Below are 20271 nucleotides of genomic sequence, written 5' to 3'. Positions count from 1 at the left end.
AGTTTGTTTTAAACACGATTGCAGACTCCTCTCCAGCTTCTTTCATTCACCCTTTCCCTTCCCAGTTCATCCCCAGCTTTTTTATCCATGCTGGGCTGCTTGTGTTGCTCTTCTCGATCCTCCGCTTCCTTTAACGTCTTTTTAAAGCTTTTACAGACGCCACGCAGCATGAATTAATGTTTCCTTCTGCTTTCTGTGGGCTTCCAAACCAGCAGAGGAGGACCATCGCGCACTTCTCCACCAGGACCCGTCTCCTCCTACACCTCCACGGTCTTGTAATAAATCCGCTCATATATGGAATCCAGCTGGCTCTGCAGGGAGTGGAACGAGGGTCTTTTCGACGGGTCAGAATGCCAGCAGTCCAACATGATTCGGTAAATGTTCTGAGGACAGCGGTTAGGACTCGGCAGCCGATACCCTGATGTTAAAATGTCCATCACTTCCTTATTGTTTTTTCCTAAAGACAAAAAGACAGGAGAGGAAAGAAGATAAATAAATGCACGCAGACAAACACAAGCCACATGGTAGATTGGTGCCTGAAATCACTGATCTATTGGCGTCCTGTTAAATCAACAAAATAATTTAAAATTCTCCTTCTAACATATAAAGCTCTTAATAATCAAGCTCCATCATATATCAGAGCTCTGATTACCCCGTATGTTCCTAACAGAGCACTTCGCTCTCAGACTGCAGGTCTGCTGGTGGTTCCTAGAGTCTCTAAAAGTAGAATGGGAGGCAGATCCTTTAGCTATCAGGCTCCTCTCCTGTGGAACCAACTCCCAGTTTTAGTCCGTGAGGCAGACACCCCGTCTACTTTTAATACAAACCTTAGAACTTTCCTTTTTGACAAAGCTTCTAGTCAGAGTGGCTCATGTTACCCTGAGCTATCTCTATAGTTATGCTGCTATAGGCTTAGGCTGCTGGAGGACATCAGGGTCTATTTCTCTCACTCTGCTGAGTTCTCCTACTGCTCTCCAATTTGCACCGTTTGTTGTTATTTCAGCGTTTAACTTTTTATTCTCTTTTTTTCTCTTCATAGTAGGTACACCTGGTCTGTTGTTCTGTTAGCTGTGACATCATCCAGGGGAGGCAGATCATCCTCTATTACCATCTAACATAGAAAGTACTCCTGGGTCAATGTGAGCTTCTGTGCTTTCTGTGTCTCTGCTCTGTCTTCTCTAAGCCCCAGTGGGTGGAGGCAGATGAGCGTTCACACTGAGCCTGGTTCTGGTTCTGCTGGAGGTTCTCCTCCCTGTTAAAGGGGAGTTTTCCTCTCCACTGTCGCCTCATGCATGCTCAGTATGAGGGATTGCTGCAAAGCCATCAACAATGCAGACGAGTTTTCCTTAGAGAGAAAACTTTTTGATCAACCTGGAGGATTTGATTGAATTTAACTTTATATAGAGCCGTCCTGGGATTCATCATTTGCTTTCACCTCGGTTATCCGCTTACATTATTGTTGGAAATATTTTTCCTCTAATGCAATGCGCTCCATCACAGGAAAACACACCAAACAAGTTCCTGGCGCTGCCTTCCCGACACTTGTGTAATACTGCTGTGGTAGAGTCATGCAGAAGAACTAGCCCAGGCATTTGTGTCACTTCTCAGCTGAGCTATTTTAACACAAAAGAAATTCCCCGAAAATCTAAAGCTGCTTTGAAACGACGCAGGAGGACTAGAGATCAGATTTCTCCAGTTTTACCTTCTCTGAATTAAACCTTCTGTAGAAAATTATGTGAAGTTTTCCTCTTAAGCTCACAATGTCAAAACTCACAATATGAAAGTAGAATGGAAAACTATTATATGTTCTTCTGTGAATTTTATATATATATATATATATATATATATATATATATATATATATATATATATATATATATATATATATATATATATATATATATATAAAATCCACAGAACAGGGATAAAGTAAGGAAAGTACTGATTTTATTTATTCACAAATCCATAACCATTTTCATGTACTTCAATTTTCTTTAACCCAATTATTCCTGAAAGAAAAGATTTCAGATATTCGGAAGAACAGGATAAACTTTTAGACGTCTCAAACATCATTCCTCCAGCAAAAAATGGTTTAATTTTTCTTGGTGTTGGGCTTTTACCTCCAGCAAAACATCACATTTCAAACATCTACACTGTAGTTATTTCTTGTCTTGTTTTCATGGCGCTATTTGAAGCAAAATATCTTTAAAGATGTTTATTTATTGCTAGTCATTGCAGCTGCTTGTCTGTGAAATAGACGTTTAACTAGGAATAATGTGAATACAGGCTATTCTAGAAATACAAATTTAAACAAACAGATGAATAAATTAAATTAAACATATCTTAAAAAATGACATGTTGAATATCTAAAATTAAGCATTTTGCAGATTTTATTTGAACTGCAGCTCTATAAAATGTTCATTGTCAGAAACCTAATCGCTTTTTTTCTAGAACGAAGAATGTAGAAGCTGTTTTTGGGAGCAAAAACACAAGAGTGAGAAAAGTGAAACCATTTCTCCGTGGAGGAAAAGTACCGAAGCTATCTGAGAATATTTTAGATGCAAGGAGAATTAAAAGGTTCTTTTTGACATAAAAAAAAACAGCCAATTTATGGATATCTGATTTAAAGATCCTGCGTGAACTATTTTATGATAAAACAGCTTGCCATACTCTGATGTCAGGCCATTTTTTTCTACAGATAACATTTTTATGTACGCTGGTTATCAACAGGAAAAGGTTTGTTAATTAGTAGTAGCAAAACCAGCTCCTTATAAGTTAATTTGATCTGGTTTGTGGCATCAGGAAGAAAGAGGTTTATGTTTAGTAGTTACAGACTTTTTTCCTTTTGTCCGCGTTGCTAACGCTGCTTTGCTTCCTTCATGTGTGTTTGCTTCACACATGCAGCCAAGGCTGTCTAATGCAAATATGGCGGTTTAAAGGCTGATAAAATTACATTTGCATGAACCGCTATAACATTTTGTGGGCTGCGGCCGGTTTGACTTGGCAGAAATCCTCCATTGGTGGATGGCGACAGAGTAATATACAGGAGGGAAGATATCATCAGGTCATATAATATCATTAACCCTCTTTTGATATGACTTGTTGTTTTTGTGTTCTTTGTCTCTATTTCTGGCCTCCCTACCAATAAGGGGCAACAAAAAACAGACAAACTGGGAATAACTGGTGCAACTAAACCATTAAGTGGACTGAGCCAAATTTTATTTATCCTGAATGAAGATTAAATTGTGTGTGATTTGAGTTTCCTTTATTGGTTTTCTTTCTGTGGATAATATGTATGGTGAATTGGTGCGGTTCATATTTTAAAACAATGAAAAATTGTGTCATAATTAATCAAAAATATTATGGCTTTCAATGTATACACCCCATTGGCTAACATTTTATAATCTTATTTTTTTGTAATGGATCTACACAAAATAGTCTAAGTTGATGACGGGAAATGGAAACAACACAACAACAAAAAATTAAAAAAAATTAAAACCGAACACCATGATGCACGTCTCCACTGGCTTTGGCAATAAAAACGTTCTGGTGACACAAATTACCTTCAAAAGTCGCATAATTTGTGAAATGAAGTCCACCTGAGTCACATGACCTGTCAGTATGAACACACCTTTCCTGAAAGGCCCCAGAAGACCAAGGAGCTCTCCGGACAAGTCAGGGACAAAGTTGTTGAGAAGAACATATCAGGGTGGAGTTATAAAAAAATATATAAAAATCTCTGATGTTTCCCCGGAGCACCATCAGGTCCATCACCTTCAGATGGAAACCTGCCAAGAGAGCGCCGAACCCACAACCCGGGCCAGGAGGGCGTTAATCAGAGAGGCGGCACGGAGACCAAAGGTCACTCTGAAGGAGCTGCAGAGACCGGAGGGTCCCTCCATAGATCACAATAAGTCGTACCATCCATAGAACTGAGCTTTATGTAAGAAAGAAGCCTTTACCGAGTGTTAAAAATAAGAAGGCACGTGTTGAGTTTGCCAAAAGGCACGTCGGTGACTCCCTAAATGTATGGAAGAAGGAGCTCCGGGATTAGATGATACTAAAACTGAACCTTTCAGCCACACTGCAAAAACGGATCTAAAAATAAGTAAAATGTTCTTAAAATTAGTGCATTTATCCTTGATTTGAGCAGGTAAATAAGATTATCTGCCAATGGAATGAGTATTTTTACCCCTAAAATAAGATAATTAGACACACTGCACTTGAAATAAGACGATGGAGATGAATTGTTCCTATTTTAAGTGCAAAATTCTTATTCCATTGGCAAATCATCTTATTTACCTGCTCAAATCAAGGACAAATACACAGATTTTAAAAACATTTTACTTATTTCTAGTTCCGTTTTTGCAGTGCACTGAGGAAAACGCTGCACCGGCTGCAACTCCAACACATCCCACCAAGAAGGCGAAAGGCTTGAGTGGAGAGGAAATGCAGCTACAAAACAGGTGGGGGGAGGGGAGGGGGGGTCAAACTACAGACTTTACGGATGTCCCAAATCCACCTGAGTCCAATGACTGAAGCGCCTCCTCGTTTTACTCGTGAGCTAATTATGTGATTCAGGCGTCCTGACGCAGAGAAGCCTCTGGGGTTTGGCACCTGTGCCCTCACTGCAAAAAGGGAACTAAAAGTAAGTGAAATTTTCTTGAAATTAGTGTATTTTTCCTTGATTTCAGCAGCTGAATAAGATTTTCTGCCAATGGAGTGAGAATTTTGACCCCTAAAATGAGATAATTAGATATAACGCACTTGAAATAAGTTGATGGAGATGAATTGTTCCCATTTTAAGTGCAAATATGTTATTATATTGGCAGATCATCTTATTTACCTGCTCAAATCAGGGATAAATACACAAATTTTAAGAACATTTTACTTATTTTTAGTTCCGTTGTTGCTGTGCTAAAACAGCCAGAGACGGACTGGGCTGGTTCAGATCAGAGCACACTGATGCGTTAGAATGGCCTAGTCAAAGTCCAGATCTATATCTGCATGCTGAGTCCAAAGATGCTCTCCATCCAGTGTGACAAACCCCAGAAGACCTGCTGCTGTAGCTGCAGTGACAGGGTCACCATTTTTTTTATTTGTGACAAGAAAATTCACAACCGAGATTCATTTTATTCACACTTTACACTCATGCGATGCTTTGTCTGTCGCACAGAATACCAATAAAATGAAATGAGGTCTGTGGCGAAACAGCCACAGGCGAAAAGAGCCTAGCGTGTTAAAACTTTCAGCCGTCCTCATCCATTCAAACGCCTTCCTCTGAAGGAATGACCGGTTTGCTCACAAATTAAAGAAAGGAAGTGACTACTGTACCTTCGTAAGGCATTTTGCCGCGTGACATCATCTCGTAGAGCAGCACGCCAAACGACCAGACGTCCGACTTCACAGAGAAGCGCTGGTGCAGCGCCGCCTCGGGGGCCGTCCACCGGACTGGGATCTTTGTGTTTCTGCTGGCGGTATACACGCTGTCCTGCAGAGATGGATGGCGATAGCACACAGACGGCTCAGCTTCAATGCATTTCTCTTTAAAAAAAACGCCTTGCAGTCAACTCTGCAGGGTTTCCTGTGCCGTAGGATAAGCAAACCTAACGTCAGTACAGCCAAAGCATCAGCCCAGGAGAACATGTGAGATATTCCAGCTGAAATCACTCTGTTCTCGTCTGATTAGCAGGCCGATGGCTGCAAAAGAGGAACGGACGAGATGAAACCGCCTAAACCAAATTATAACAACATGGCCTCGTATGCAAGAAACCGCGGCTGAGAATATTGCAGCTGAATCGCTAGTTTTCTGGAGGATGGCCCTTGACGAGCTCGGTCTGAGTTGTAAAAGCTGTAAAAAAAAAAAAAAAGAAGAGGGTCTGGGCCAAAAAAACACATGAAGGATGAAAAAGATGAGGATGAACTGCAGCAGACTGGGGCAAAGTTGTTTTCTGACAAATCCTCCTGCTGTTGGTTGGAACACCAGGAGACGAAAAGGAGAGAGAGACTTCGAGGAGAACGTCTTAGGTTAGATGTGGAGATTGCTTCTCAATCCAGTAACACAACCAAGAGAGACTTCTTTCCTCAATCCAGGAACAATTTGTTGGTGATCTGTGGATTTTTCAGCCTTGTGATGCTGAACGTCACGATAAGTGGCTCAATGATCGTGAACATTTTGGACCTGAGGTCATGAAATGTCTTATTGAGTCTACTCTGGGGATAAAAACCTGTAGCTAGCGCTTAGAAAATAGACGGAAAACAGAAGGGAACAAACTGGTATCTGCTCCAAGGTTTAAGAAGACAAGAGAGGAACACAACCAGTTCTGATCTGGTCAAGAAGTGGAAATCCAGCATTCCAGAGAGAATTACAATTCTAACAAAGGATATTTTGGCTTTGGCACATCACTAAAAGAATCCAAAATGTGTTAAATTTACTTAAACATTGTTCAGCATCCAATTAAACTTGATATTTAACTCTAAGTAGCTAAAGTATCATAATAAAACACAAACCTTTGGCCCCGGCTGCCCTCTTTCAGACAGTTACATCCCGCTCACCTTAATTATGCGGGCCAGCCCAAAGTCAGCCACCTTGCAGATGAGATCGTCTCCCACTAGAATGTTCCTGGCGGCCAGATCTCTGTGGACGATGTGTCTGTCCTCCAGGTAGCCCATGCCGTCTGCGACCTGACCGCTCATGTAGATGAGGTGGGCCGTCTTCAGCACCTGGCCTTCGTTAGCTAACAACACAGTTTCAAAATCAGCCCAGTGGAGAAACACTCAGAAGGAAGACAAAGAAGACAACACGATGCTGGAGAAACCTGAGCATTCCCCCATAATTTTCCCCCATATTACAGCATCATATGATCACATCTACCTTCAAAAAGCCTTAGACAATGTGAGCGATCTGTGGAAATCCACCAGAAGCTAGAAACATATCAAATGAACCGACTCCACGTCCGTCTCTCCAGAGATGCTCGTCAGCAACCTCTGGAGGAACCCTTCAGGTTCCCCGGACAGAGAATCCAGGATCCCCATCGTCCTCTGAGCACAGGCTGTTTTTGATATGGGCGGCTACCCAGGGTGGCATGTGAAGGGAGGGCACATGTGCAGCATACCTAAAATACTAAAGATGGCTTAAGGTTGCTTGAAATGAGACGTGCGGACGCAACGTCTGCAGCATTTACGCTCTGTGCGGCTTTTCCTCCAAAGTAGCGCTTTTCTCCTAGACTCTAGAGGGCAGCGTTGTGCTCCTACACCAAGCGTACCACACCCCACTGCACGTATGTTTTGGCTGCAAACCAAACCCCATTTGGTTTGGTTTGGTTTGTAGCTTATCTTATGGTTGGGTTTTGTTAGGTTTGTTCTACATTTGCTTATTTCTGGTTAGTTATGGGTTTTGCATTAATCCATTCTTGGTTTCTTATTTCAGGTATTCCCTCTTCAGGTTTTATTTCTTTAGTATAATTTAACAAATTCAATTTTAATTTAACCAGAAAATCCTTGTGTGGTCTCTTTTAATGTTATCCCACCAAACGGGCCTGGTGGACGTAACATTTGTGGGGGCTCGTCCGGGATTTGAACCCAGGACCTCTCGCACCCAAAGCGAGAATCATACAGCAGCAGAAAACACAGTTGTTTCTAACCTTTTAAAGCCTCTTACTTTCTTCCAAGAGTAACAGAGATTTCTTTCCGCTAATTGTTAACAATTTGTTGATCACGGTGATGTTTTTGGGCCGAATCACAAAGATGTTTGTATTTACGAACCTGCAACCTGCAATGTTTTTCCATGTGGAGTGAAAACTTTTATCCGCGCAGAGGGGCATGGAAACCAAAATGACGTGATATGGCCACACCGGGCTTTAAACTCATCTTTCTGCAGAATGAGGCTTCGTGTCTCAGTAGGAGTCCGATATAAATACAGGTTGTGAAAATTATGTTGCCCTGGCCACCTGTCCAGGATGTACCCCGCCTCACGCTCAATGCCACCCCCTACGACCCTACAGAGGAGCAGGTATAGCCGATGCAATCCATTGGGAGTGGAATGTATGTTGTAATGATTAAAAAAGATAATTATTATTATAAACCTGGATATAAATTGGACCTGTTTGTCTTGTAACGTGCCTTGACAGGACTCCTGTTCTAGTTTATAGGCAACATGTAGCTGCCTGTTCACGAACTGTTACAACAAGCAGGGCCGGATTTTTATTTAAAGAGTTACAGTCCCTCGTTCACAGGAGATTATGACCTGAATTAGTGTAAAATTAACTTTTCTTATCGACACACTGCAGGAATTGTTATTGCTCTGCAGACCGCAGATCATAAAAGCAATGTCACGCGTAAACACGTGACCAACTAATCTCCTGCGCATATAAATCCATCACGATTAAAGATGCAACGAACAACTCCACACTGCTCTGCCATTTTAATTTAAATGCTCACACAAAAGATCTTCTGTTTTTGTCTGATTAAGGATGGGGCCCTTACGCTCAGTCACAGAAAATTTAAATATGGACCTAATTACAGGCATATCTCCAGAGAGGTTAAAACAGTTAAACTGGAGGGAATGGTCCGATTTGGGTGTAATCTGGTGAGGTTCAGACCAGAGGGCATAAAGCCGGGTGTCCAAAGTGGGGCCCAGGGGCCCTATGTGGCCCCTGATGTGCAGTTAAAGAGAGTGACGGTTGATACAGATGGAGACTTTTTATTTCTAATTAGGGGAAAAATCCATTCTGACAAATTAATATCTAATTACATTGAATCAAGATGTAAATACGAATAATAGCCACGCTTTTTTGGATTCGCCTCAGTTTTATAGCAGATATATCCAAGGACTCTTACTCAAAAGCAGATTTTTTTTGCACCAAAATGTGCTTTTAGTTAATGTATTAAATCAAATACAGCAAGTGTTTTTTAAGAAGAAGTGAATAAGCTATATTTCTTTATATTCCTTTAAATCTAGCCCAAATGAATTAGCAAACAGGATGCCTTTCCTCACTCATTCCTGCAAATATTCAACTACTTTATTTGTTTAATTACAATTTATAATAGCATGTTTGCTCCATTTTTGGTTGAGTTTTTTTTTGTGTGTGATTTAAATAAAATAAAAGACTTTTTTTGGCATTGGCATAAAGGGTGGCGGGAAGTCCGCGTACTCACAGGCGAGGTAGGACTTGAGGCTTCCTTTGCTCATGAGCTCAGTTACGATGTAGACAGGTTCTCCTCTGGAGCACATGGCCAGCAGCTGGATCAGCTTTGGGTGATGGAGGTTCTTCAGTGCCTGAACCTCCTTCACAAACTCGTCCTGCCTCGTGTCCTCTGAGGAAAACAAGAAGAAAACCACAGCTGGGTTTAGCCTTTTGTTGGGAGCATTTGTTCATATTTATTGCTATGCATGATGTCAGAGATTCTGTCCTGGTTTTAAATCCTCACCCTCGTCTGTAGTATCTTAAAAAGCAAATAAAACGTCCCCTCGTTGTGTCACAGAACATATAAATTTGTAGGGATATGTTAACTAAACCAAGTGCAACAGCACTGGGTGATTAATGGAGATTAATCGCCATGGCAGAAAAACACCAGCAATGACCCTAAATAAGCTTCGAGACCATTAATAAATGACCCAGAATCATTTATTCTCCAGAGAAAAGAATTGGTCTCGATGTCAACATCCCAGAGAGTCCAATCTGAGGTCAGACTGCGCAATAGATTAAAAAAAAGTAAAATGTAGAAAACAGACTGCACCTATTTAGCACTTTTTAAAGCCGTTGAACATGCAGATGTTTAATTTCAGTGGTTTTAGCTCACAGGCAATGCTGTTTTTTCCTCTACAGAAGCACACCAAGAAACGTCTGGGGAAACGTGTGGGTCGGCAGCTCTCCTAAGGACGCAGAGAAGGTGTAGTCAGGAAGGAAATCATGAATCTGAGTCAGATAGTCCGTTTGTCCTCGGTAGTCGGGATTCACGATCTCCGGGTCGGAAAATCTAACTGGAACGACCCCTAAAGTCGATATTAAGAGTCGGGAAGCTGGTCCAGCAAGATGGTGCCAGACTTCTGTAGTCATGATGGCTGCTACTCACATCAACATTGATTAAAACCTCAAACTTTGACTGTTTGTAGCAGCTCTCTATTATTTATGTAACGTTTAGTCAGGCGTACACATGCTGCCTTTCAGCGTTCATCAGACGGGATGTTTCAGCTCCGTCTATCAGCACAAAATACAGCTTAGAACAGGGTTAGTGTTTTAGCAACAGAGAGAGCATCCATTTTTTCCCTTCTGTCCGACAAGAGAAACTGGAACGCAAAAAAGAAGCGATGACCTGCGACTTGCTAGTTTCAACGTCCGAGGCGAAAGGAAGGGACCAAAACTGTAGCCGCCTCGGTTAGGAGGAGATGAACACAACAGGACTCGGGTTTGTAACGTTACAACCGAATGTAGCACGAGGCTCCAGGATCAATAAGCTTTGGACAGAGACAGCAGCACCTCCATGTTTGGAGACAAACCAACACCAAGTCAGGACTCTAAGGTTTATTTTGGGTTTATTTTACACAAACTACTTCAGTATTTTTGTTACTTCTTGCCAACTAACTGATGATTCAACGTGAAAAACCCACATCTGACTGTTTCTCTGAGACGTTTACCTCAGATCACCTTTAGGCAGGATGTTAAATGCACAGTTTTACTAAACTGTAAAATATTAACTTCTCAAAAAAGGGAAAATGTTGGTGAAGATCATCAGTCATCCAGGTCAGGATCAATCCAAAAACAGGTTAAAAAAATAAAAACAATTGGACTTCTGTTCTGAAACTGAAGACGTTTAGCTTCCCATCCAGGAAACTTTCTCAATTCAAAATGTCTGGAGTAGTGAGGCGCTCCAAGCTTTATAGACCTGCAGACGAGGCCATTTTTTATGTGTGCTATTTTTAATAACTAAACATTATTCTTATGTTGTATATCTGTCCTTACTGTACAGTATCTTATCTCAATTTTTGTATGTTTATATACTTTAATATTATCTCCTGCTGGCACATCTGAATTCACCCACTGTGGGACAATAACATTTTTTCTATTCTCTATTTGTAAGTAAAGATCAAAGGTGGTTAACAACTGATAAGCCTCAGGAGGACTTCATTTAGAGATGTTTTTCTGTGTATAACCCAGACAGCAGTTCTCTGTAACTGTAGCAACCTGAATAAAGGTCTTAATTAAAGGTGTTCAGATGAGCTGATTCTCGTTTTGTGCTGTAGAAACAGAGCTTCTAAAAATGCTCTCAGACTGCAGGTCTGCTGGTGGTTCCTAGAGTCTCTAAAAGTAGAATGGGAGGCAGATCCTTTAGCTATCAGGCTCCTCTCCTGTGGAACCAACTCCCAGTTTTGGTCCATGAGGCAGACACCCCGTCTACTTTTAAGACTAGGCTTAAAACTTTCCTTTGTGACAAAGCTTCTAGTTAGAGAGGCTCATGTTACTCTGAGCTACCTCTATAGTTATGCTGCTATAGGCTTAGGCTGCTGGAGGACATCAGGGTCTATTTCTCTTACTCTGCTGAGTTCTCCTACTGTTCTCCAGTTTGTATTGTTTGTTGTTAATTCAGCTTTTAACTTTTTGTTCTCTGTCATTTTTCTCTTCATAGAAGGTACACCTGGTCTGGTGTTCTGTTAGCTGTGACATCATCAGGGGAGGCACATCATCCTCTATTACCATCTAACATAGAAAGTACTCCTGGGTCAATGTGAGCTTCTGTGCTTTCTGTGTCTCTGCTCTGTCTTCTCTAACATAGAAAGTACTCCTGGGTCAATGTGAGCTTCTGTGCTTTCTGTGTCTCTGCTCTGTCTTCTCTAAGCCCCAGTGGGTGGAGGCAGATGAGCGTTCACACTGAGCCTGGTTCTGGTTCTGCTGGAAGTTCTCCTCCCTGTTAAAGGGGAGTTTTTCTCTCCACTGTCGCTTCATGCATGCTCAGTATGAGGGATTGCTGCAAAGCCATCAACAATGCAGACGACTGTCCACTGTGGCTCTACGCTCTTTCAGGAGGAGTGAATGCTGCTTGGAGAGACTTGATGCAACCTGCTGGGTTTCCTTAGAGAGGAAACTTTATGACCAACCTGGAGGATTTGATTGGATTTGACTTTGTAAAGAGCCTTCAGATGACATGTGTCAGGAATTGGTGCTATATAAATAAATTAAATAGAAATTGAATTGAATGGTCCACGGTGCGAGTGTACAATGAGTTGTAGCCTAGTCTGCTGCTCTGACCGCACCGACACCAAGCTTCCTGTTTCTTAGGGGACTGCACCTTGTTTGAGCGTCTTTATGGCCACTTTTTTGTTCTCTTTGGTCCAGATGGCTTCCCAGACTTCTCCAAAGTGTCCTTCTCCCAGTTTCCTGTGGAGTTTGAACTCTTCCCGCGGTCTTTCCCAGGGCTCCATGTCGAAGAGTTCCCGCTGGACAGAGAGAAACAAAAAGATTCTGGTCAGCACAGTCGTCAAAGTCAAAGTCAGCTTTATTTTCCGTTACCTCTAAAAGCAGGACATACATCTAAATTAACATTTTGATCCTCACAGACCCTCAATGGGAAATCCAATACAATCTAAAAATAAAAAATAAAAAGATAATCTGTCTGAACATATTTCATAGAAATTAAGGATTATGCATTTTAAACAGGTTTGGTGTTGGATTTAACAATCATAAACCCTTAACACCGCACCTTGGCATGTGCCAACAGACACTGATGGGTTGTCTAATTTGTTCACATGGGTGGTGTAATTTTATTCTTTCCAAAAGAAACTTGAATTTTTTTTAATTAAGCTTTTCCAACATTTTTTTTTTTTAGATTTTTAGCATAAGATTTATGAATTGCATTCTATTCAGATTCACATCTCCATTGGTCTTGGATGTTAGCATCATTTTTATTGGTCAATGTGCTTCAAGAGTGAGAAGTGAAGAGAATGTGATCTGTAAAATGGATTTGGAAAGAGTACAATTCTCAATCTGAACAGAAATTTGGAAAAAAAAATAATTTGAAAATATAAAATCTGTAAAAAAAAACAAAACAAAAAAAAACAATAAGATTAAATTTGAAAAAATTTAAATTTGGAAAATATTTATTTAAAAAAATAAAATCAGAGACAAAAATTACATCTCAAAATCTTTTTAAGACGTTTTTCAAAGTTTACTTTCTGGCTTGCATTGGTTTGTTTCATATTTCTATTTACAAAACATGTTCTTTCTTTGCAACAATAATGGGACAAAATTAACTCCATATTCTTGTTGCTTTGACAGCTTTTCCGTTTTTCTGTCGTGAATTGAATGGAAACCTTATTGTGTTTCTTCAGACACAGTCAGGCTGAGTTTTTACCTGAGATTAGGAGGAAATATGGATTTAGACTCATTCACTGCCGTTTCACAGTCAATTTTAATTGGTATTTGACTAAGTTTGTCTTTTTCTTCGCTAAAGCTTCTCTATTTTAAATTACCATTATATCAATTACACAAAAAGAAGTTATTTCTATTCATTTAATAGTCACATTAAAGTATAAATAGCTTTAGAAATGCCACTTTAGAGCCTGTTAATTTTTTAGCTAATATGAACCATGTTCTGTATTTTCCAGCCTGACTCCTATTTTGAAGAGTTGCGTGAGCTTTATTTTGAAGGGCCAATTAAAAAAAAAACATTCATTTCCCGTTTGCCCTTTGGAGTTTTTCCTTTTTTAGAGACACCATATTTCGGCAGAGCAACGGTTTCTACGGGCAGCTACAATAAAGATCTATAAAAAATTAAGCCCATAGAATCACTGCAGAAAAAAAAAAAAGTCTCTGAAGATGTCAGAAGCAGTTTCTGCGAGGAGCTGAACCTTGTAAAACTTTATGCCTCTGGTGTTTTATGCAGGAGATAGGGCTGATTAAAGCGAGCCATAAAAGAAAGTCAAATTTAGAAACATGATACATAGAAGGCTTAGGTTGTAAATTCTGCTCTCCGGGCTGACTTGACGGAAAACAGAGGGAGAGATTTATTAATTAGAATAATATAGATAATTATAAGTTTTCTTTTTCAAACTCTGTAGAACAGTTCACTCCTTGAAGTCATTTTTTATTTTTGTTTTTTTTTCTGAAACCTGAATACAATGGGAATACAGACCAAAACTGAATCATAACAATAAATCTGCTTTTCTATTTAAAATTAACCTTTTATTCCTCCATCATACAGGTTGGCATTTTTTCTTAAGTGATATAAGGAATATTAAGGCCTCAATAAATGAGACACACCTTTTTTTTTATTTAGAAAAATTTTATTGCAATTAAAAATCTGGTGCTACAAAGGAAATGATTCAACAAATGCTTAAAACATAATTAACAGATTGGTTAATAAATAACTGTGATTAGAAATAATTCGAACACAATCGGTACAAGTTAAACATAAAATAAACCAAAAATAACAATTAGAAAGAGAACAAAATTTAAATTGAAATTAAGGACACTTGCAACATTTCAGTCTATTTGCGCACATTCATTGTTGGGGTTCACTACAGTCATCACGTTAATTATTAAAGTATTTAAAAGATGGATAAATGTACTTTTAAGCACAAAAATCTGCCGACAGAGTCAGAAATGGTGCAACGTGTTAAATCCCAGTTCAAACTGGAAGAATTTATCCCTGAAGGTTAACAGTCACACTGCAAAAACGGAACAAAAAGTAGAATTTTCTTTAAATTAATTTATTTATCCTTGATTTGAGCAGGTAATTAAGACTATATGCCAACTGAATAACATTTTTGCTCTAAAAATAGGAACAATTCATCTCCATCATCTTATTTGAAGTGCAGGATATCTATTCGTCTTATTTTAGGGGTAAAAATACTCATTCGATTGGCAAATAATCTTATTTACATGCTCAAATCAAGGACAAATAAACTAATTTCAAGAAAATTTTGCTTACTTTGAGTTCCTTTTTTGCAGTGCACCGTTTCATGTGAGGAAGAAACGCTCCAGGATGTTGGAATATCAAACTAATTTCACATTCATAGGAGCAGTTTGCCTGGTTCTGAGCTGTCCGCTGTTAAACACATTTAAGTGCAAGAGAGCGTTTGTCTCCATGTTAGGAGGGCAATAAACACGCCAAGCACAAGAAGAGCTCAGCGTGGAATATCAGGAAATCAAGTTACACAACCGCATGACAGAGATCCGCTCAGGTGTGGCCCAAGAAAGGTGTGAAAGGTGTCCTTTCTTTCCCTGTCTGCATGTTGGCTACAACCAAGTCACTAAACTGGGTTCAGCGACCTGTTTAATGCTCTAAACCTGAAAAATATTTATATAAAAGTCTTTATTTTTAATTCAGAAATCTTCTTTCATTAGATTGCTGAAAAGTCCAATTAAGCTGCAGAAAAGCAGCATTTTAGATCATGGAAAAGATTTGATTATGTGGTCATTTCTTCTTCTTTTTTTAAAAGATTTACAGTGCTGTGAAGAAGTATTTTCCTCCTCCTCCTTCTTGTCTAGTCGTCTCCCAGAGAATAAATAAATTAATTTGAAAACTGCTTTTTCTCAGGTTATCTTTGTGTGAAACTAAAATTTGTTTCAGGATCTGAAAATATTCAAAAGTGACAAAAAGAAAAAAAAGAAAAACAAAGTGCAGAAAACAAACAAAAACAATAAATGAGAATTAAATGGATAAAAACAACATTTTGGCACTTTTAGCGAGTAGAAAAGAAGTGAAGTGGGATAAATATCACAACAAGCTTCACTTTTCAGTCTTAGACAACATGCATTTCAACAGAACAATCAAAGCAAATCATTAAAATATAAATAAATACAATAAAAAATGTTTGATAAAATAACATGATTTTTTTTAAATGAAACAGAACAGGCCCTGAAATAAAATAAAACGTTTGCAGGTGCTGTTAATGTGAATAAGGCACAAACCTGCGCAGCATCTGAAGCTGAATCCAGATAAATTACATCCGCTCGATAAAAACGTTGTTAAATCTGGCTAAACTTTTCCTGTTTTAGGTCAGCTGGGATTGCTTTTTATTGCTAATCGGTAGGACTAGATTTTAAACAGTCGGACTTGTTTCGGACAAGTTTGCAGGGATTCTGGCCCGTTCCGTGCGTCAGAACCAGAGCTACTGGGTCGGGTTTGTGGGCCGCCTGGTTCCCACGCACCTTCTCCAGCGCTGATCACCTCTGGCCGCTCCCAAACTCAGATTTTGGGGCACGGCGCGGAGAATTCTGCGTTACGCTTGGGGCCAAAACAAACTACCTTCTCGGCTGACGTTGAGATGTTGTCGAGGTTTTTATGCAGATGGATGCTTGGGTTCGGGAAAGTCGCCTTTTGCACAGATGATAAACAGCTGAGACGGTTTAAAGGAAGCTACCAGAGCAGAAAAACAACAACACCGGACACGCCTCTAAACATTCAGCTCCTTCTACATCAGTGCCTCTACGAACCGTATTATTGTGGTGCTTTTGGAGTAATGGCTTCTTCTTCCCTGAGCGGCCTTTCAGCTCATGTCCAGGACTCATTCAGAGGGATATGAGGCTCTCAACCAGCTCCAGCCACCACCTACAGAAGGTATTTTGCTAACGTCAACGTTAATATCTTGAACGTGGCGGAGGCTGGACGTCTCCATGCGGGTTGTATTTGGGTAAAGCTGTTTGAGCCGATGAACTGCAGCAAACGTCGGACCACACTACAGGTTCATAATCCTGATTTCTTTTGGATTTTTCCATGACGTCACACTAAATACATGAAGATGGGCCTCCGTTTAATTCCGATGTCGTGAATTTTAAACACATTATTTAGAAGTCTTCATAACCGTGACAGCGTTATCATGGCCATTATCGTCAGGGCCAGGGGTCTGAAACCTGTAGCTCTAGAGCCACAAGTGGCTCTTAATAACTCTGGCTACAAATTATATTTTTCTTATGGTATTTAAATGTAATAATGATAAATACAGATTTTAGCAGTTTTTTCTTGGACTACTTGCTTTTAATTTTCACAACAGAATAATGCTAAAAGTGCCAGTAATATTTAATTTTAAAGCAATATTTTTTCACGATTAACTGTGATTTATTTTTACATCATTATCCACAAATATCAACATCCCGTCCATCCTCTTTTTTTAAAACCTCAAAATAGACATAAAAGGCGTTTCTTTAACAATGACAACATATTTCCTACTGTAGATCTCTATCAAAAATTATAACTTGTCTTTTTTCTAAAGGCCAGGCAACATTTGCCACTCTGAACGAGTTTAATTCAAGCGGACTGTAGGCAAAATGGCTCTTTAGACTGTAAACGTTGCAGGGCCCTGGTCTGGGCGTTTCCCAATGGCTTAAAGGTGAAACAATCTTGATAAAATGTCTCACTCTGGGTCTGGCAAACGTTATTTTGGTGATCCTAACCGACGTAAATCAGGACAAGTTTCATTATCCGTCTTCCTACGCATTATCGTTTGAGCTTTGCTGCATTAAAGTCTGTGACTGTCGATCATTTGAAAGGTTCTGCTTTTGTTCGAGTTTCCTAACCCAGGAGCGATGTGGGTGCTGACGGTATTGCCAACATGCGTCGTGTGTCAACATTCCCAGGTGTTTTTTTAAAAGAAGTGGCCAAACCGGCTCGGCGCACACACACAGGCAGCGCATGGAGCCAAGCATGCGGTGAAGGAGGGCTGGAGCTGTCCTGTTCTGCTCCACCTCACATGGGACCCAAATAAAATAAAAAAAAAAAACGTGTTTTCCACTTTGGAGAGTGCGCTGTGGGTGCATTCAGGCCGTCTGTATCCGTCATGTTTGCATTTAATGCGTCTACGTGCGTAAAGGCGTTTCTGGTTGGGTGTCGGCGGCCTCAGCCTCACAGCTTCCGCTGGAAGGGAAGAGAGAAAGAGGGAGGAATCACCGACTGAACGACATGCTGACTCCAACACATTTCTATTCATCCACCCCGCTTTTCATCGCCTCCACGTCCGACCGCCGGGCAGGTGATGGGTCTGAGCCTTCTCATCCTGCTGAGCAAGAAGCCGGCAGATATTAAGCAACGCCGCCTGGTTCCCGCTGGGCTGGAACTGATGAGCCATGAATACAGAAAGCAGCTTGCTGGGGGGGTTAAAAATAGCTGCAGTGCAGAAATAGAGTGATTACGGCATCTTAACGTTGCGACTCAAACTGCCACGCTTGTTTTATCCCGTTCAATGATGCGTTCAGATTAGGGCTGAACAATTAATCGTATTTTCAATGTAATCGCAATTTAAAAAAACCCAATTTCCAAATCGCAGAGGTCTGCAATTTTTGGCTATGTAACAATTAGGGAATTAGACGCATCCTTTAGGTGTCAGTAAAATGTTTGAAGAGGTTTTGCCTCCAAATGGAAGGGAAGACAGTTGAAGCAGTGAGATAATCTAACTTTTTTACTTTTTTTTTTTTAGAGTTTATATAATCATACATAGCATTAAGTTCTGGTCAGTCAGTTTAATACATAGACTTGTTTGTTGGTTGCACTTTATGTTCAACAAGGATTGATGTCCAAATCAACTAAAAGCTGTTCTCTTGAACAATATTCTGATTTATAAAAACATTAAAAGTTATTGTTTTAAATAGTCCTTGTTTCCAAACATCTTTATCTAGAGGCCATTTGAACAGACAACAATTGTTGCTTGTGGTTAATGCAGAAAAAAGTCAAAATTGCAATTTTGGTTGAAATATATTTTCAACCAAACGCAGAACGCAATCATTTCTGCTCCGAGTTTGGATGCTGTGGGTCTTTTAGTAACTAATCTGCACAGAGAGGAAACAAATTTATTTGTTGTTTTGTATATGTTTAAAAAGACATGATAAATTAAACTGGGGGGGGGGGGGGGGGGGAATTGCATTAAATCGCAATATTAAGATAAAAAAATCGCAATTAGATTATTTTCCAAAATCGTTCAGCCCTAGTTCAGATCCAGCCTCAAGCTTTAAAAACACGTCAGAGTCCAACGTGAGGTTTCCTAAACAGAAACTAAGACAAAAACAAACAAATGTGGTTGGTAGGAAACTAAATGCACCCCATGATTCAGCTCACAGCACCTCCCTTAAGAGTTGCCTCCTTCATCGGTGGAGGGATTTTGCTCTGCTTCATCAGCTGCTTTCCGCTCAGCTCTCTGAAGGTTCCGGTCCGGGCCTGTCGGACCCGCCTGCCTTACACTCGACACCAGAATCGGGTTCTGGGGTGACTCGGTGGGAAAGGCGTCCAGGTTGTGTGGCTGTAAAGCAATGCCGCACCATGACTCCTCCACCGCCGTGCCTGCCAGTGGTGGACACTGTCCTGGAAGTCTTGGTCCTGATGCCATATTCTTCGTTTCCCACCTTCCTCCGCCTGTAATGAACTTTAAGGTGCTAACTGGGGCCTGTAGGGTCTGAGGTGGAGCTGTTGGGTTGTTTTTCGTCACTAAGCACTCTGGTATTGGGCTGAATTAGCTTTGAGGTCTACTGATGGGGAGACTGGAGGATGTTTCTGCTTGTAAATGATCTTTGTTCAGAATGACGGGTGTCAGCAAGCTTAGACACCTTCCCTGGTTGCACAGCCTCTTCTCGAAGGTCATTGCTGATGTTTTTCCTCCTGGCTTTGAAAACTAAGTGACAACTTTCCCTCTACGTGAGCCAGTGTGGTTTCACTTAGTTTCTGCACATCCCTGACGGACATCCACCAAGACAAACAGGTGACGGAGCCGGTTGGAGATCTTTCTCAGGAATTAAGAACAAAAACGGGCGAATTTCTGTTCCAGCATGTTTCCAGAAGATCGGACCTCGTGGACTTTAGATGTTCTGACTGTGTGATGCTGCAGATCTGTGGCCGGCGACGCAGATCCACAGGCACACTGAGATTTTCTCGCAAGCGCACATTATTATCCCAGAATACAACCTCCGTGTCTCCGGCCCTTTCATCGCAGTGCATATATCGATAAATGGTCTAAACTGGGTTGTCTTTAGCTATAGTATTAAGAATTACATCTAATTATTATGTAGTATTTAACATAAGTCACGTGAATAAATCTTTATTCAACAGATCTGATCAGGATCTGTTGTTGGAAGAGGGAACGCATCCAAACGGCAAAACAGTTTCTAAATAGAAATGATGTGAACAATGTTTTGTGCACAAAAGTTTATCAGAATGTAGATCCAGTTCTTCTTCCTCAAATATGAATTTTACCGTGATCGTTTTTCTCCTAAAAATGCTGCATTTACACAATATTTCAAATGCAACTATATTAAAATACCTAAAAATAAGTACATTTAAAACAAAACAAAA

General features: G+C 40.3%; 1 protein-coding gene across 1 annotated transcript in view; it reads right to left on the bottom strand.

The window, feature by feature from the left end:
- Window positions 1-20271, bottom strand: part of zgc:194282 (SH2 and PKc_like domain-containing protein) — a 29795-nt gene continuing 9524 nt past the window's right edge. Inside the window, exons 4-8 of the mRNA XM_012850090.3 lie at window positions 12286-12433; window positions 9157-9315; window positions 6556-6737; window positions 5335-5491; window positions 1-457 (exon numbers count right to left, since the gene is read on the bottom strand). Of these exons, the coding sequence (XP_012705544.2) occupies window positions 258-457; window positions 5335-5491; window positions 6556-6737; window positions 9157-9315; window positions 12286-12433 (846 nt within the window). The 3' untranslated portion in view covers window positions 1-257. The remainder of the gene's footprint in view (window positions 458-5334; window positions 5492-6555; window positions 6738-9156; window positions 9316-12285; window positions 12434-20271) is intronic.

Source organism: Fundulus heteroclitus, chromosome 1 (genome assembly GCF_011125445.2).
Source record: "Fundulus heteroclitus isolate FHET01 chromosome 1, MU-UCD_Fhet_4.1, whole genome shotgun sequence".
Lineage (NCBI taxonomy): Eukaryota > Metazoa > Chordata > Actinopteri > Cyprinodontiformes > Fundulidae > Fundulus > Fundulus heteroclitus.
This window is presented reverse-complemented; position numbering and strand designations above follow the sequence as displayed.